This window comes from Phyllobates terribilis, unplaced genomic scaffold (assembly GCF_046119375.1).
Source record: "Phyllobates terribilis strain yellow unplaced genomic scaffold, ASM4611937v1 Scaffold_11__3_contigs__length_659146591, whole genome shotgun sequence".
Taxonomy (NCBI): Eukaryota; Metazoa; Chordata; class Amphibia; order Anura; family Dendrobatidae; genus Phyllobates; species Phyllobates terribilis.
In genome coordinates this window covers 30,090,685-30,109,892 of record NW_027362771.1, presented here as the reverse complement: position 1 = coordinate 30,109,892, position 19,208 = coordinate 30,090,685, and the positions used below count along the sequence as shown (strand labels likewise).

At 46.5% G+C, this 19,208-nt stretch overlaps 1 protein-coding gene across 4 annotated transcripts in view; it reads left to right on the top strand.

Moving 5' to 3' along the window:
- Window positions 1-19,208, top strand: part of LOC141165512 (uncharacterized) — a 139,872-nt gene that overhangs the window by 106,592 nt on the left and 14,072 nt on the right. For all 4 annotated transcript variants that reach the window (XM_073651168.1, XM_073651169.1, XM_073651165.1 and 1 more), the window contains 4 exons: window positions 2,793-2,934; window positions 4,120-4,186; window positions 5,849-5,943; window positions 9,046-9,200. In XM_073651168.1, the coding sequence (XP_073507269.1) occupies window positions 2,793-2,934; window positions 4,120-4,186; window positions 5,849-5,943; window positions 9,046-9,200 (459 nt within the window). The remainder of the gene's footprint in view (window positions 1-2,792; window positions 2,935-4,119; window positions 4,187-5,848; window positions 5,944-9,045; window positions 9,201-19,208) is intronic.

The window sequence follows — 19,208 nt, the reverse complement described above, 5'->3', positions numbered from 1 at the left end:
AAAATCCAACCAAGGCACAAAATACTCAACAAAAAAAAACATGATGTGTGAACAGAGAATTCTGGTTTCTCATAGACTTTGCACTGCAAGACGCAGCTGAGAATTTGCATAAAAATCTGCAGCAAAAATCGCTGAAAAACCCAACATGTGTGAACATAGCCTAATAGTGGACAACCTCCTTAATCGGTCAGTAGCAGGGGTGTACCTCTAATAGTTATGTGGCTCATGATTCGGGGGTGACCTGGTGACAGCATTGGGGCCCCATGCCTGGAATTGTACTTTCAACAGTATTGCCATCCTGGATGCCGATATTGTTGAAAGAAATTATTGAACAGGGAGCCGTCAGCTCCCCTCCATCATTCTCCCTGCACATCTGGGCTCTGACATCATAGCACAGTGGGTGCGATGACGCCACTACACCTATGCTATGTTATGCAGAGCCTCAAAATACATGTTACAGAGACTGGAGCAGTGTGGGAGCAAGGAGAGGTGCGTATTTATTTTTTAAATCAATGGTTGCCATTATACTGTTTGGAGGGTTATGTGTGGGCCATTATGCAGTTTGCAGGGATATGTGGGGCTATTACACAGTTTGGAGGGCTAAGTGGGAGCCATTATACTGTTTGCAGGGCTATGTGTGGGCCATGATACAGTTTGGCGGGCTATGTGGGACCCATTAAACAGTTTGCAAGGCTATGTTGGACCTATTATACTATTTGGAGGGCTATGTGGGGGATATTATACAGTTTGAAGGGCTATGTAAGGGCTATTATACTATTTGGAGGGCTATGTGGAGGTCCATTATACACTTTGCAGGATTATCTGTGGGGCCATTATTAAGCTTGCATAGGCTATGTGGAGATCATTATAATGTTTGGAGGGCTATTTAGGAGTCATTGTACTGTTTGGAGGGCTATGTGGTGGCCATTATACTGTTTGGAGGGCTATGTGAGGGCTATTATACTACGTGCCGGACATTATACAATGTAGAGGGTTGTGTTGGAGCCATCATACTGTGTAGAGGGTTGTGCAGGGGGCATTAAACTGTATGGAGGGTTGTGTTGGGGTCACTGTGGTGGTATCATATTTTGCGGTGCTTGTGGAGCGCACAAATTAGGAATTGACTGTGAAGGTATTACAATGTGTTTGGGGAGCACTTTTGTTGACATCAAACTTTATGGGGGCCATGAAAGGGGTCACTTAATGCATAGGAATACTAAGGGGAGTCAATAGAAAGAAAATTACTTTGTAAAGGCTGCAAAGTTGTTACATATGCTCTTCTGTGAGTTTGCCGAATATTTTTTTTGTGGGGGCCAAATTAGGACTTCTGCTATGGGGCCCCATGATATCTGTCTATGTCCCTGGTTAGTAGTATGCATATAGTATGTAATTTTGTAATTCTTACCTTACTAAAGGAGTACTTTCTATATGTGTACTACACATAAGACCAATTAGACCACATATAGCGAGAAGGAAGATATAATATTAATATGATTCCAATAATTGGGTAACAAGAGTAATTTTAATACCTCCATACTGGCTGCCTAATTAACATGTGAGAGCTGACAGTCTAGTGAATTACACAGTTTAACATATGGACCAAGTGACTGAACGGGGATATTTATTGCATGTAGACAAAGAGTACAGATTGAATAGATAGAAAAAGGCTTAGTAAGGATCAAAGGGAATAGCTCACACTCTTTAGAATTAGCCATTGTCCTTCACAGGTGCACATTCCTTTCATTCACACATATTTGCTAGACGCTGAGGCACAGACAGAAAAGTATGAATATTGGAATTTCTATAAATCCAATATTAATGAGACATATATTTTCAGAGACCGGGCTAACCAGGGAAAAAGATACATATTTTTTTAATATCTGTAGCTCCTGCATATAAGGCACAAATCAATAGTGGACAGATAATTGGTAATAGCTATGCCATGTTTGGTCTCTAAATAAAGATAAAATCCAGATGGAAAATATGGCGTCAACTCCAACCAAAGAGGACATATCGCATAAGATGGGGATTTCATAAAATCATGAAGTGCTGGGACCAGTACACAACCTGGCCCAGGAGAGGTCATCATGGGACTCAGTGGTTGATAAAAGATCCAGCCGAATTATGATCTGGGTTCCTGTAGAGAGATACATATCCATGTATGTATGCATGAATCCCGTTTATCGAACGGCCCCAACGAAGCGCTCTCCTTTGGCTAAACTGAATCGTCTCTGTGGTCGGTGTAGTAAGTTCTCTTGTTAATCCTTATTATTTTCTGCAACTGTATATGCTGTATTGTTTTGTCCCGTTTGCAAAATCTTTTGAATATTTTTCATTAATATTGCCTCCTTTTGGATTAAATATAAAATGTAATAGTTCTGTTCCTTTTGTTCTGTAACCACACCTCACCTCAAAGCCATACGCTATCTATAAGGCATCCAATCAGCCTGTATTTAAAAACGGATTGGTGGTGGCAGCGAGTAGTCTGGGATTAACGTAGAATTTGCAGTGACTGTATCGGAGTTATATACATATATTCCAGGTGTTGGAATCCATAGGTGTATATGCCATATGCTCACTGTTGGTTTTCCGATAACCGGCCAGTTAGTTCAAACAGCCCTTCTGTTAATTGTTGGCCAATCGTGTAATTGTCCTGATGATAAGGAGCAGCAGAGAGTTGTTCACTCCATGGATCACAGCGGGTGGTCCTAAGTGACTCCTGGTCTGTGATCTCTGTGAGAATTGGATCTAATATCTGACACTCCATATACTAAATTGTCTTTATTTCTAAGGTCACTGTTCATTGACGAAATAGATCTACTTGTCATGGCTGCAGAAAGTGGGGACATTTACCTGTGGGAGTTTGATGACTCCGTCTCTGGTCCATTTCATGATGACAGTTTCTCTCTTGATGATGAACAGCATCTTATAAAGGTAAATTGCATTTTTTGGTATAAATTCAGGTTACTTTTGTATTGGTCTCCCATTTAATCCTATTTCATTGAGTTCTCATTGGTCTAAGTATATAATGATCCTGTGCTCTTCTGAATTGCTACCTACAGACCATGAGAGCCTAGACACTGTGAACACTGTCAACATTTGCACCTTCTACTATATAATTAACTGCTTCCTCATTTAGATATTAGGTTTTCAGGACCCCAAGTAGATTTTGTAATAAAGAGGAAGTTTAAAATTAAAGGGGATATCCGGGACTTCGCAAAAAAATAAAATGTGCCTAAGCACCAACGGGCAGGTAGTTGCGAGCTACCTGCCTCTTGTGCCCGGCACCATTCTCCGTCAGCACAGAGTGGTCATTGACCACTCTTGCCGGCAATTCAGTGACTTCCGCTCATGTCACATCGATAGAGTGGTGGTTTCTTTTCCACGCTGCTCTGTTAACTGGGCAGACTTCAGAAGTCATTCTGACTGACAGCTGGTTAACGGGGGAAGCTGACTGTCAATAAGCATGACGCCAGCAGTCCCACCCTGTCAGTAAAGCAGTTCGGAAGAGGAAGCACTGCTCTGTTGACAGAGAGCAGCTGAATCTCCGGTAGGAGAGGTCTGTTACTGCTCTGTGCCGGTGGAGAATGGTGCAAGGCACAACAGGCAGGTAGGACCCCCAGTGATCAATAATTCTAATAAGAAGTTATACCAAACAAAATAAAGAGCAAGTTGAATCCAATACAAGCAGTATTTCAACAAAACTATTTCATTTATATGTTATATAAATTCTTTAATTTTTGGGTAGTAGCTGTACATTAATTATGATAAACATTTTAAATAGCTATATATAAACTTAATATACATATATAATAACAAAACATCAATATAACATACAAAATAATAGTAAAACAATCAAATATATAACATAACACATTTCAATTAGATATAAAATAGCACTATATATAATAAAGTATATTATATAAAAATAATTAAATCAATACTATAAGATAAATTAATATGACATATAAAATATTAGTATATTAATAAAACCTATGAAATAACAATATAATAATGTCATTAAATAGACAAGTGAATATTTTCTAAACCTGAAAATTGTACATTTTGCAGAAAAGTAGTTTCTGATTTGTGAATAAACATGAAATTTTGTTGCCTCAGATTACAATGAAAGAGAACCTTTTCAACAATGAAAAAAGTGATGCTTTAATAAACAAGCATCTAGCAGGTAAGACTGATATGGTACAGAAAATCCCCTTGTTCCAACATAGAAACCAAATACATATTGGCCTCAATTCATCAAGACCAGCAATCTTCATGCCCAGTCTTGATCAAGGGTCAGGGTACGAGACTTCGGATTCATTAAGAGGCGCACACCATTTAACGATTCAGGAGCGCTCGATGAGTGGCGTGTGCCCCAGTGTGTGCCTCGCCACAAAACTTACTCCAGTCCCTCCTTGAGTGAAAGTGGCGTGAGAATGACGAGAGTTACACTTCTTCAAGTTGTGCCAAAATTTTGCAACTTTTCAAATCTTATTACACCAAAATTCTTGCATAAAAGCTTTGATAAATCGGCCACTTGTCTTCTCTTCTGGGCCCCACTATCAGTATTTAGTCAGTATTTGGTCAGTATTTTTTCTCAGGAGTGGGAGCCAAAACCAGGTGAAGAACAATCAGAGAAAAGGTATAATAGAAACAAGTCACCAATTCTGCATTTATCACTCATTCCTGGTTTTGGCTGGGGAGCATATACCAGGATGGGGAACCTGGATGGGGGAGCATATATCAGGATGGGGGACCAGGATGGGGGAGCATATATCAGGATGGGGACCCAGATGGGAGAGCATATCCCAGGATGGGAGGGGTGCATATACCAGGATGGGGGACCTGGATAAGGGATCATATTCCAGGATGGGGGGGACCATATTCCAGGATGGGAGACCTGGATGCGGGAGCATACACCAGGATGGGGGACCAGGATGGGGGAGCATATACCAGGATGAGGGAGCATATACCAGGATGGGGGATCATTCGTATTTAGTCATGGGGTCTGGCTCAACACCGGTTCAGTCATTGCTTTGAGAAAACAGAGCAGCCGGTGTAACCCCAGTCCTGACTGACAGCCGACCTCAATGTAGAGGTGGTGGTTGTCAGTGCCGGGGGCGCGGTTATAGGGAACGCTCTGTATACTCAGAGCGGTGACTGAACCGGCACTGCCCCTCCCTCCATGACTGAAATCGAATGCTGGCAGGGAGAATAAAGTTCATTTTCTCCCCGCTGCATTGGGCTGCTTGCGGGCGCTGGGCAGCATATTAACGCTATTAACCTGCAGATTAACGGCCCATATGCAGGTTAATAGCGTTATTTCTGATGACATGATCCCTTTAATTTTGTAGCACAATACTTCAATAAAATGGTGCCGGAGTCAGCACATGCGCACACTCTATCTGGCGCCATTTTTTTTAAGACACTGTGTGTGCAAATTCGCAAATACAGAGTTTTCAATGTTCATTTTATTTAAGTAATGTAGTACAATGTGAACATAGCAGTGCGCATGCACCACCCATCTCCATTACCTCCATGGCCGCCGCATGCGCACTACTATGTTAACGTTGTAATACATTACTTAAATAAAATGGTGCTGGAGTCACCGCATGCGCATACCACGCTATCCGGCGGCATTTTATTCAAGACACTATATATGCGAATTCGCAGACACAGTGCCTTAAAAAAATGGCGCCAGAAATGTACCAATAAAAATGCTCGCCACCCGGATGTAGAATGGGTTCAATATCTAGTATAGAATATGTTCAGCATTGTGTTTGACATGTACTTTTAAATTGTTTGTTCTAGAAGCTGTTAAATTATTGCTTCTTGTTACATTGGTTAGGTTTCACCTGCAAGAAGGTATTAGCTGGTCACTTTAAAGCAGTCACAGCCTTGGCCGTGGTTGGAAAAGAAAGCGGCTTCTCCACTGTATATTTGGTGGGTATTGCTTAGTGAATGCAAATGGAGGTCTACAACATGCTTTATTACTCAAACTTGTTGCAAGGCAAATAATCTGTACTATAAGGGGCATTCCAGTAAGAATAGTAGATGATAACTTCTATTTCAGTGGTGAGGCGACCAACTTATACACCCACTGATCTAGCAGTTATCACCTGTTTAGTGGATAGGTGATAACTTGTTATGGGATTCCTCTTTAGATATAAAATGAAGTGTTAATCACAACAATTGCTATGTTTATGTCAGTAGCATATAGATAACTTAAGGGGACTTTTAATACTGAATAAATTCAGAGTTAGGGCTTGTACACACGACCGTATTTTCAGTCCAAGTGCTATCCGTTAAAAAAAAAAGGATCATTCACTGAAGCAGTGCAGATAAGCGATTTTTTCATTGACTGAGTCTGTATGTGAACAAAATCGCACCTACACAATTTTTCCCTGAAAATCGGATGAGACTCGCCCATTCAAGTCTATTGGTGTGAGAAAAAAATCAGATGCCATAAGGAACCATCAGTACAGCATCCGATATTTACGGATACATTACAATTCTGTAGCTTAGGGAACTGTAAATGGTCCTGTAAATGATTTATAGCTGCTGAGAAATAAACAGAGTGTATACAGACTGCAGGCGGATGACAAGTCCTACTTTTCTGGATGGATCTGTGAACTATTTTTTTACACTGTTGTGTGACCTAAGCCTTAAAGAAGTTGTTCACTACTTGGACAACTCCTTTTCATACCCCACTCTTTCCCCTGATAAAATAAAAAAGCGTATACTCACCTCCCATGTTGGCGTCGTTACCGTGATGTCGGCATTCGCTCTCCCCAGGGCTTCCATGCTGTTGTTGTGGCATGTGACCCCGGCGCCCAATCAGCTCTGGCGTCACTGTCCCCGCCTCCTGTCAAATTGAACATGAAGAGGAAGTCAGAGATCAGCTGCAACCTGGACTTCCTCTACATGTTCGATCTGTCTGAAGGTGGGGACAGTGCCGCACAAAAGCACCGGGACCCCGAGTGCTGACACCACTGGAACGGCGCTGGCACGGGAGGTGAGTATAGGCTTTTTTATTTTATCGGGGCCAAACAGTTAGAATAAGAAGGGATTATCCAAGTAGTGGACAACCCCTTTAATATGAATCTGTTAGCAGAGTTTTGTTACCCCATCTGACAGCAGCATAATGTAGAGACAAAAATCCTGATTCCAGCGATGTATCAATAAGGGGGCAGACAGATGGCCATATTTCTTGTGCGAGGATCTCATCGCAATCCTCCTACTGACCTGGCACCTCTCCTGACCTGAGTATGACAGCTTGATGTATTTCTATGCAGCTGTCATGCTCAGGTCAGGAGAGCCGACAATCAGTCCAAGGATTGCGATGTGATCCTCGCACAAGAAATACGGCCGTCTGTCTGCCCCCTTAGGCATAGCTCCCAACCAGCTTCGGGCATTACCTATCCTTCTGGTATTTATTGATTTATTCATGTTATATTTTCTCTTAAATTGTCTTCTCCATATTTTCTATTGTTTATTTTTGCTTTCCATTCATTATGTATACATGAATTAATATTAGTCTTTTCTGCACATGTACATAACTGGTTTATTTAACCAGCCCATATTCTGTGGGTTTAATACAAGTAATCTTTATTGATATGCAAGACCTCTTTTAAATGGTCGAGCCAGGGAGATCTTACTGCTACATCAGCACAGGCCTGATAAAGGGGTAATACTCTAGGATTATCATATCCACACCGCTTTTTTGATACTATGGTTTTTAATTGATTTTATGTATTTGCCTTTGTTGTGGTGTATATTTTTTGGATAAATCAAATTGTTCATTATCATGAGTGTGCACTATTTTTTCCTTGTAGCTTTTCCCTCCCCCTCATGTGATATTTTTGCAAGGTTCTAGTAGCACCCCTATCTTGCCATTACTTATTTCTTATTTCCATTATCTTGCTGTGCCCACTATCTCTTTGTTTTGCTGTGTTCTTTATGTGTTTTCCCCCTTAGTTGATGCATTTTTGGTATAGATGTGAGGCAGCATTTTTAATATGGCTTTTATAGTGCAGAAAAGCTTTTATCCTGCACTTAAAAATGCAACAGCATTTTCTTTTACATGTTTTTTTCAAGCTTTACATACCTCTAGAGAAAAAAGCACCAATTCCGAACAGTATAACAGCGTCTTCACTAGTGTTGAGCGAATTTGTTCTGCATTTCAAATTCGGGTTCGTGTTCGGGGTCCCGGCTTGTTCGCGCCAAAAAATCGGCTCCGTCCACGAAGATTCCTGATTTGCCACGTTATCACACACATGTCATCTGCGCGACAGCGTGGCAAATCAGGGATGTTCATGGACGGAGTCAATTTTTTGGCGCAATCAAGCCGGGACCCCGAACACGAACCCGAATTTGAAATGCCGAACAAATTCGCTCAAGACTAGTCTTCACATGCACCGAGGGTACAAAGACATGCTGATAGGGAATTTAAATTATGAGCCTAACCTAATAGTGTCAGTTATAATGATGTCTGTAAAACTCTTAAAGGTAAAATGTCGCTGTATAAGTGAGTTGAATAAATAAATCGTATGAACAGTCCCTTAAAGGGGCTGTCAAGGCTCGAGCGAGACTGCGCACATCTAGTCGGTATGTGACAACATGTATGAAAATAGTATACTTGTGATCACACGCCGTCCCACTCCCAGTGTCGGCATCGGAGAATCACATACAGTGAGTGTAGATTTGAACTCCAAGCATGTACAACCCCTTTAACTAAAATAGCTTGTGCTGCAGTGAAATTAAGCACTTGCTGTAAAGGTCCTAGCACATCACAGCTGATTTCTGGGAGTCTTAGAAGCAGGATACTTAATAAACATCAATCAATTATTGAGACTCCAATTTGTCACCTATACACAATATATATATAGTGATTTATGTTTGTAATGTTAGGAAGAATGATCCGGACTTATAAAATGTTCATGTTAATACGTGTTTAATGGACTTTTCAAATACATTTCTGAATATTTTAGTGCTATATGATATATACCATTGTGAGCAGATAGTATATCTTCCTTTTTCCAGTAGCTGAGTGGTGGATGGGACCGAAGAATATGTGTATGGGATCTCCTTACATGCACCCTCATTGAGACATTCTGCAGACCAGAGTTGGATCACTGGAACAAACAAAGAGAAACAGCTTGTGATGGCGTCATAATGGACATATGCTATTGTCCTAAGAGGTAAGTTTACAGTACATATTGTTGATACAAAGGATTTGTATTGTTATATTTGTGGACCATGTATTAAATGTGTTCTTCAGTCTGCTATTACAATTTGAAAATTCATCCAAGGACAATCATTCAGGGTGTGACATATGGGCCAAATTTCAAACCAAATTGCTGAAAATGTAGTTTTATATTGGCCACTTCTGTCAATAGGAAGAGTTCAATACTGCAAAGGTGAATTTCCTAAAAATTGAAGTTATTTGGAGTTGAAAGAATCTGTCAGTAACCCTGATTCCAGTGATGATAACTTACTGGGCTGCTTCTTATTGTTTCAATAAAATCAGTGTTTTATCAGCAGGAGGTTATCACTAGAGGACTAGTTAAGACATGCCATGCAGTCCTCTTGGTCTGTGTAACCATCCCCAACCATTGATTGGCAGCTTTCTGTTAATGTACAGAAAAGTACAGAAAGTGGTATGGGTGGTGGTGTTATATAGAGTTCAGTATTCAGAGAACTGCTAGATCTGCAGCAGAGAAAACAGTGATTTTATCAAAACTGCACCAAGCAGACCAATAAGTGATGCATTGCTGGAATGAGGGTCTCTGTTCCTACAGTGTGCTGCTCATGGATTATGTAGCAAAAACCTGGTGTCTGATTCCCCTTTAATAATATATATTAATCCTCACTAACCATCTTTGCTGGGTGAGACATCTCCTTGTGTGCTAGCTATCTTTAGTAGCCAAATTGAAAGATTATTTAGCATGTAAACTGAACAGAATGAAATAGATTACTGATTAATATTGTTAACAGAGGATCACACTTGTTGGCTGTTTTTATCTACAGTATGGATAAGGACATGCTGGAAAAGTATTGTGGCAGCTTCAACATGTTAATTACATAAATTGACACAATATTTGAGAAACACAAATTAGGCAGCTAAATATGAGAGAATTAAAAGTTTACTTTGCTTTTATGCAGTTAACCTGCTACAAAAGGCAATCTAACAAAAGCTAAAAACGTGAAATTATTTTTATACTGTTATATTGATCTGTGACACCCCAGGGGTCTGGTTGCCACAGTGATAGAGATATTATGTCTGAGAGCAGGTGGGAGGTCCTTTGGTCAGGGATCCTGTGCATGCCACACCTCCTGCCCAGTCTTGGGAGGGGAAGAACTTCCCCTGTATAAACCCGGGGCTGAGGCAGGGTGAGTCAGACAAGGAGAGTGGAGAAGAGAAGCAGCATAGGAAACAGCAGAGTTACAAGGAGTCAGGGGCTGGCAGCTACAGAGCTCGCCCTGACTAAGAAGATTCTTTACCGGACCCGGAGTCCGAGGCTGTGGGGACTAACTCCTACCCAGCAGCAGAATCCGTCGGGCAGGGGATTTCAGGTCCTCTGGCCCAGAAGCCCGAAGGCACGGTCACACGCGTGGGACCAGCACCGCCATCGTGGAGCGGAAGCCATTAGAAGGCCCCGAGTCACCGGCCATACGGGTGAGCACCACACGGTACACTCAGGGACGTGGGCTACTTACATCAGCTTCTAGCAAGGTAGCCAGAAGAGTACAGTCAGTTTGGGAGGCCTACAACTACGCCTGGCCAGGGGAGATCCCATCTGCTCAAAGACTGACCAGGCCCCGTTTGCTAGCAAGTACTCCGGGAGGGTCTGTCGTTGTTACCAGTAAAGACCCTGAACTATACCGTACCGTCTCTGAGTGGTTCCTGCTACCCCCATCATCCACGTCGGCTGCCCTGAGGCCATACCCCTCCCGTTGGGGGTTATACTATCACGCTGCACAATCCTACCACCGGCCTCAGCGGTCTGCCCTGCAGCAGCAGCTTCCTGGCTGCACTCAACGGGTGGCGTAGTCATCAACTATTTACTACTAATAGACTGCCGTCTAGTTTGACTCCCTGGGCACGGACCGGGTCACCGCCACGAGATTACAACCCTCCACGGATCCGGCTCCGGGTAAGCTCCCGCGTGCGCACCGAAGCGCGACACAGGCCCAGGGGCGCGTCAACTTTGGCGTAGTCGGCAGGATTTCGTGCCCGCAACCACCGGGTACTGCGTGCCTGAAAAGCAAAGACTGTTCAAACTTACCAGTGGTGAAGGTTTCCCGCCATCCGGCGCCATCTTCTACCTTCTTCCCGCCATCCGCGAAGTTTTCCCGCCATCCGGCGCCATCTTCGACCTTCTTCCCGCCATCCGTGGAGTTTTCCCGCCATTGGACGCCATCTTGAGGACGCCGCGCGGGAAGAAGAGGGGCGTGGACTCCGAAAGCGCGCGAGAACTGAAGCCCCGCCTCACGTCCGGACGTTGCGTAAGGTCCTGGAAGGAGCCCAGCAGACGCCGACGTCACAGGAGCGCGACGGAAGGTCCTCAACCCTGACGATCCACTGCGGAGCCGCGGCCTACGGAAGAGGATCATCGCAAGGTAGGCCACGGTCCACTAGGGGGGAGGAAGATGTCGGATACGGAGGAGAGCTTCGCTGCCTCAACCCCCGCCAGCGCTACCGCTGCTGCAGTTATGCCCTTCACCATGCCCTATATCCCGGGAGCAGCTTGGCTACCCCAGTACTCAGGGGAGTCACATACCCTGCATGACTTTAGAGAAAAGCTGGATAGCCTCTTCCAGGTGTACCCCCTCACAGAAGAGCAAAAAGTGAGCATCCTGGTGGCCCAACTAACCGGGGCAGCCAAAAGGGAAGTAAAATCCTGGCCACCTGGGAGGAAGACTGTCGCAGGGATACTAACCCGGCTGAAGGACACCTTTGATACCCGCACCTCAGCCGAGATTAAGCTTAGATTCTACGGGTGCAAGCAGCGAGCGCATGAGAGTATAAGGGACTATGCACTAAACCTACAAGAGGCCCTGAGGGCCATAAAGCAGACCGACCCTGATGGGGTGGGAAACGAGGACAGGCTGTTGACTGAACAATTTATAGAGGGTTTATATTGCAATGCCCACCGAACCCAGTTGCGGGCAATGGCCTTACAGGATCCCCATCTGGACTTTGCACAGTTCAAGGACAGAGCCATCCGGGTGCTCCGAGAACCGGCACCAGGTGGCGTTGTGACCCACAGACGCCCCACTACCACTTACTACCAGGAGGCGGCGCCCTTGTCAGCAGGGCCTGTGGGAGCTGATGCGCAGGCTTTGGACAATGACCCGGCTCCAGACCTACACCATCAGGTCCAAGAGCTAGCTAAGAGCGTTGCTGCGCTAACCCGAACTGTGCAGTCTTTACAGGTTTCCACCCCAGGGAAGATCCAGCTGGCATCCGGACCGGAGGACATCCCGTGGCGTCGACCAAGGAGGACCCCACCGGCCAGAGGAAGACCCAGTGACCGATACAGTGAGGACGGACGACCCATCTGCCGCCGCTGCAATCAACCCGGACATATGGCAAGGTACTGTTCTTTAAACGGGCACAACCTGGGGTAGAGGGCCAACCCCCAGGAAAAAGATCACCAGGCCCATCGAACTGGCGCGACAGATATGTGGGAGGACGTCCAGTCTTGCCTGTGGTACTGGATGGCATTCCCATGAGTGCCCTACTGGACACCGGGTCACAGGTCACCACCATCCCGTACGTGCTCTTCAAGCAGTACTGGAATGACTCGGATATTACCCGCTACCCCGACGACGACTTGAGTATCATCGCCAGCAATGGTCAGCCCGTGCCACAGATCGGATTTAAAGAGGTGACCATCAAAATTGGTAGAGTCGAACTGGCCGCACAGGGACTGATCATTGTAGATATCGATAAATATGAGAGTCACCCAAAAATAACTCTAGGAACTAATGTAATTGAAAATTGTCTTGCAGAGGTGATTTTCCTTTTACAGCAGGTTGCCAAGAATGCCAGCTCCGGCGAGCAGCGGGTGCTCCAGAAAGAGATCCGGGCACTGATGCAACGGCAACAAGTGGAACTCTCCGGCGGTGAGATTGGTAGCGTAAGAATGTGTGACCCTTTTCCTATTGCCATGCCCCCAAAAAGTGAAATGATGATTTGGTGCCGGGCAGCTATTGGTCTGAGAGGTAGAGATTACCAGGCAATGGTAGAACCAGTTTACTCAGACAGTAGGCCCACCATTTTGACAGCACGGGGGGTGGTCAATGTACGCCATGGGAGGGTGCCCATTCGCATAATAAATATCGGGGAGAGGGAAGTGTACCTGCCCCGGTATGCCACGCTAGCCAAATTATATACCACTAATCAAAGTTCTATACAATCTGTGGAACCCTTGCCTCCATCTCACCCGGAGGAAGGTAACGGCTCTAAGAAAGACATGGAGGACTGGTGTCAGCAACTACATTTGGGTACTGACTCCACTCCCTCACATCAGAAACAAGGAGTCTATCGGGTGGTTCAAGAGTATGAGAGAGTGTTTAGTAAACACCCGTTAGACTTCGGGCGAGTCAAGGGGGTAGAACATCGCATCCCCACGGGAGATCATCCTCCCATAAAAGAGAGGTATCGACCCGTACCCCCTGCACATTACCAACACGCCAAGGGGATGCTTAGAGATATGAAGGAGGCTGGGGTAATCCGGGATAGTTGTAGCCCCTGGGCAGCCCCATTAGTTTTAGTCAAAAAGAAAGACAACACCATGAGGATGTGTGTAGATTACCGGAAAATCAACCGTATCACACACAAGGATGCGTACCCCTTACCAAGGATAGAGGAGTCATTGGCTGCTTTAAGATCTGCTAACTTCTTCTCTACCTTGGATCTCACTAGCGGGTACTGGCAGGTTCCTGTAGCAGAGGCGGACCGGGAGAAGACCGCATTCACCACCCCGATGGGACTTAGCGAGTTCACCTGCATGCCGTTCGGACTCTGCAACGCACCAGGAACCTTCCAACGCCTAATGGAGTGTTGTCTGGGCCACAGAAACTTCGAGACGGTCCTGTTGTACCTGGACGATGTCATCGTATATTCCAAGACGTATGAGGACCACCTGAAACACCTGGCGGAAGTGTTCGAGGCTCTGGCGAGTTACGGCCTAAAGGTGAAACCCTCCAAGTGTCACCTCCTGAAACCAAAGGTGCAGTACCTGGGACACGTGGTGAGCGCTGACGGAGTGGCTCCCGACCCCGATAAGATCACCGCAATTAAGGGATGGCCAAGCCCCTCCAGCGTAAAAGAAGTGCGGCAGTTCCTCGGGTTGGTAGGCTACTACCGAAGGTTTATTCCCGGTTTCACCAAAAAGGCAGCACCTATGCAGGACCTCCTGATAGGCCAGTCCCGGAAGGCCAAGAACCAGAAGCCGCCCTTCAAATGGGAAGAGCTGGAAGAAGAGTCCTTCCGCCAGCTGAAGATGGCCCTCACGGGGGACGAAATCCTGGCGTACCCGGATTATAGCCAGCCCTTTATCCTCTACACCGACGCCAGTAACATCGGGCTAGGAGCCGTACTGTCCCAGATCCAGCAGGGGAAGGAACGAGTAATCGCCTACGCCAGCCGAAAACTGCGACCCACCGAAAGGAACCCCGAGAATTACAGCTCATTTAAGTTAGAGTTCCTGGCCGTAGTATGGGCAATCACTGAGCGCTTTAAGCATTACCTCGCTTCTTCCCGGTTCACCGTGTACACGGATAACAACCCGCTGACACACCTGGACACGGCAAGACTCGGTGCCCTGGAGCAGAGGTGGATGGCCCGTCTGTCCAACTACGAGTTCACAATTAAATACCGGGCAGGACGCTCCAATACCAACGCGGACGCCCTGTCCAGGATGCCCAACCTGCCGGACGGAGGAGAAGATCCGGAGGGACTGGAAGAAGTTGAACTCCCTGCGTTCCACCGTCATGGGACTATTCAGTATTCCCACCGGGTAAGGAGTAAGCAGGCTGCTACGTTGAACCCCTTACCCCACTACAACTGGGCGGAAACGCAAGACAGCGACCCTGCCGTCCGACTGGTGAAGGAGATGCTGACTCGGCCGGAGGCTCGCCTTGAACCAGACGCTCCGGAGGAAGCCAAACAACTATGGGCAGAGAAGAGTCGACTGTTCCTTTACAAAGGGAAGTTGTGCCGCAGAATGGTTAACTCCCGGACGCATGAATTACTCTGGCAAGTAGTGGTGCCACGAAGAGACGCAGCCATGGTGATGGAGGCATACCACGACGGAGCTGGACACTTTGGGTGGAAAAAGCTGGAGTTCCTGCTGCGCGAGCGGTTCCACTGGGTAGGCATGAGGGGAACCATCGAGAAGTGGTGCAGAGATTGTGGCCCGTGCAACCTGAGAAGGAAGGACCGAGCCAGCCAGAAGACTCCCCTGCAGTCCATCGTCACCCGGCAACCGTTGGAACTGGTAGCCTTGGATCATGTAAAACTGACCCCAAGCAGAAGTGGCTACGTCTACGCGTTAACCATCGTGGATCATTACTCCCGGTTCTTGGTTGTCGTCCCCGTCAAGGACTTAACGGCTCAAACAGCAGCTAGAGCCTTCCAGCAGCACTTCTGCCGTCCACACGGGTACCCGGACCAAGTGCTGACGGACCAGGGACCTGCCTTTGAAGCGGAGGTCTTCCAGGAATTCTGCAATCTGTATGGCTGCCGGAAGATAAGGACGACACCCTACCACCCGCAAACTAATGGACTTTGTGAAAAAATGAACCAGGTGGTAATGGATCTTCTAAAAACATTGCCCCTGGAAGAACGCAGTCTGTGGCCTGAGAAGTTGCCCGATCTGGTGGACCTATACAACCACATCCCGGTAGGTTCCACCAACTGTACCCCGGCTTACCTAATGAGGGCGAGACCTGGTAAGTTACCTGTTGACCTGGAAATGGGAGTCCTGACACCTGAGGACACTTCACCAGAAACAGACTGGGACACAGAGAGGCAGCAGCAGTACCGGAGAGTACAGGAGAGCGTGGAGCGAAGTCTCTGTCAGGCTAGGGAAAGACAAGAGAAAACTTACAACCAGTATGCTCCCGCTGTTCCCCTGGTACCCGGAGAGCAGGTCTTGAAGAGGAAGAGACGGCTCCACAAGTTGGACGACCAGTGGGAGAAGGACCCGTACACCGTACTGCCCTCAAGCCACGAGAACCCGAAGGTCTGTACCATCAGTAAAGACGGAGGGGAAACCACAGCCATTGTATCCCGGGACCACCTGAAGAAGTGTCCCGAACAACTGAGGAACCCTGAAGAGGAACAAGAAGACCATCGACCCGTGGAAGAAAGGGAAGATATGGTTAGTACCGTGCTCGGGGACTTTCCTCAGTCTTGGACCCAAGTCAATGGTGCAGTTGTGGTACCCGTACTCACCTTCCTCCAACCATCATCCCAAGAACCTACGGAGCAACGGGTAGAGCTGGAAGAACAGCCGGTCCAGGAGGCAGAAGACTCCACACAAGCAGAACAGGAGAATCAACCCTCTGCTTATAGTGAGCCTGCCGTACCCCTAGTGAGACAAAGAGCCGGTAGACAGCTGCCCAGTTTACCCTTGACAGCTCCTACACCCTGTAGTTCAGGGCCAGACAGTCAGCTCCGTAGGTCCACTCGGGCCACTAGAGGCCAGTTACCCGCACGCTGGAGAATTTAAAGTGTATAAATTGTTTTATTTACGTTTTTCTGTGTCTTGTTGCTTGTGTATAATTTTGTGTTTCTAGTTATTTTTAGGAAACCTTGGTGGATTTACCGGGAATCCTTGTATATAGTTGGAGCGTAACCCAGGATGGACTAGAGACTGTTAAGGACTCGGGGTAGGACAGACCCCTACCTGGTTACGTCTCCCTGTGTTGGTGAAATGGACACCTTTGCTTTTCTTCAAAGACTGCATCCGGTTGCGGACACGCCGTAACCATCTTATGTGTTTTTCTTATAGTATTGTTATTGTTATACTTTGTTATGTTTTTCTAAATGTGTTTAGTCCCGGAGTACTAAATTTCACTAGGGGGGAATGTGACACCCCAGGGGTCTGGTTGCCACAGTGATAGAGATATTATGTCTGAGAGCAGGTGGGAGGTCCTTTGGTCAGGGATCCTGTGCATGCCACACCTCCTGCCCAGTCTTGGGAGGGGAAGAACTTCCCCTGTATAAACCCGGGGCTGAGGCAGGGTGAGTCAGACAAGGAGAGTGGAGAAGAGAAGCAGCATAGGAAACAGCAGAGTTACAAGGAGTCAGGGGCTGGCAGCTACAGAGCTCGCCCTGACTAAGAAGATTCTTTACCGGACCCGGAGTCCGAGGCTGTGGGGACTAACTCCTACCCAGCAGCAGAATCCGTCGGGCAGGGGATTTCAGGTCCTCTGGCCCAGAAGCCCGAAGGCACGGTCACACGCGTGGGACCAGCACCGCCATCGTGGAGCGGAAGCCATTAGAAGGCCCCGAGTCACCGGCCATACGGGTGAGCACCACACGGTACACTCAGGGACGTGGGCTACTTACATCAGCTTCTAGCAAGGTAGCCAGAAGAGTACAGTCAGTTTGGGAGGCCTACAACTACGCCTGGCCAGGGGAGATCCCATCTGCTCAAAGACTGACCAGGCCCCGTTTGCTAGCAAGTACTCCGGGAGGGTCTGTCGTTGTTACCAGTAAAGACCCTGAACTACACCGTACCGTCTCTGAGTGGTTCCTGCTACCCCCATCATCCACGTCGGCTGCCCTGAGGCCATACCCCTCCCGTTGGGGGTTATACTATCACGCTGCACAATCCTACCACCGGCCTCAGCGGTCTGCCCTGCAGCAGCAGCTTCCTGGCTGCACTCAACGGGTGGCGTAGTCATCAACTATTTACTACTAATAGACTGCCGTCTAGTTTGACTCCCTGGGCACGGACCGGGTCACCGCCACGAGATTACAACCCTCCACGGATCCGGCTCCGGGTAAGCTCCCGCGTGCGCACCGCAGCGCGACACAGGCCCAGGGGCGCGTCAGATCCATAGGATAGTAGTAGACACATCTCTTCCTCCCTGTACCCTGCACAATCTGTACCCTATGCCTATTCTTAAAGGGGTTGTCTCACAAACAAAGTACATTTTAATCAACAAATCTTGGAATATGAATAAGTTCCACAATTGGATGTGTTTAAAACATGTTCCCGTGATGAGGTTATCTTATAAATGTGCCCTTGCTATGAACGTTATTTGCTGTGTCCAACTATGTAAAGCTGCTGCAGCTCATGGTCTCACATGTACAGCTCATGGAGAGGGGAAAAAGCATAGGTGAATATATTGGTGACATGGCAGGGACTCTCAACTGCTCCTTTATATGCCTGTTTGTTTTATCACAGGAGCGAGTGTTTTTGACTCGTCACCAGCCCTTGAGCTCATCATTAATCAAGTAAGTTACATAAGAGCTAACGTCTCAAGAGCTCCTGTGTCATTGACGTAATTTTTAGGGAAAAAAACAAAAGGGGGATATGTGCCAAGACAAAATGAATCATGCCAATTATTAAAATGTAATAGACTTTATTAAATACAATTCATTAAAACAACAATTTCTGGATAATCACAGCAATAGAAACAAGGATTAAAATTGGTGGGTGAGCAATAGTCATGAGCCAATGTACTCGGATAAGGTGTTATCCAAGCATGCTCGGGTGTTAGCCGTGTATATTGGGCGTGCTCTGTTATTATGTTTGAGTCCCTGCGGCTGCATGTTTTGTGGCGATAGAAAGCCACAATAATGTGAGCTTGCTCTGATAAAGTGTTATCCGAGCATGCTCGGGTGTTATCTGAGTATCATGGCCGTGCTCTGCTAATATGTTCGAGTTCCTGCGGCTGCATGTTTTGCGGTGGTAGACAGACACTAGTCAATACCAAAGAAGCTAGCATAACCCTCAGTAGGATAAGCGGTAACAAATATAGATAGTAGTACTAAGCTCACCCACCAAACATCCAAAGTGTGTTTCATAAATACTTTATCACCACTTGGCTAGATTAATTTTGTCCTGGCACTTATTCCCTTTTTTGTTTTATTTCTATTCAACAGTGCCTTTTTGGGACACTTACATTTTTTAGGTTTCTAGGATTGCAAGCTTTGGTAGCTTCATTTTTTATGAGCTCAC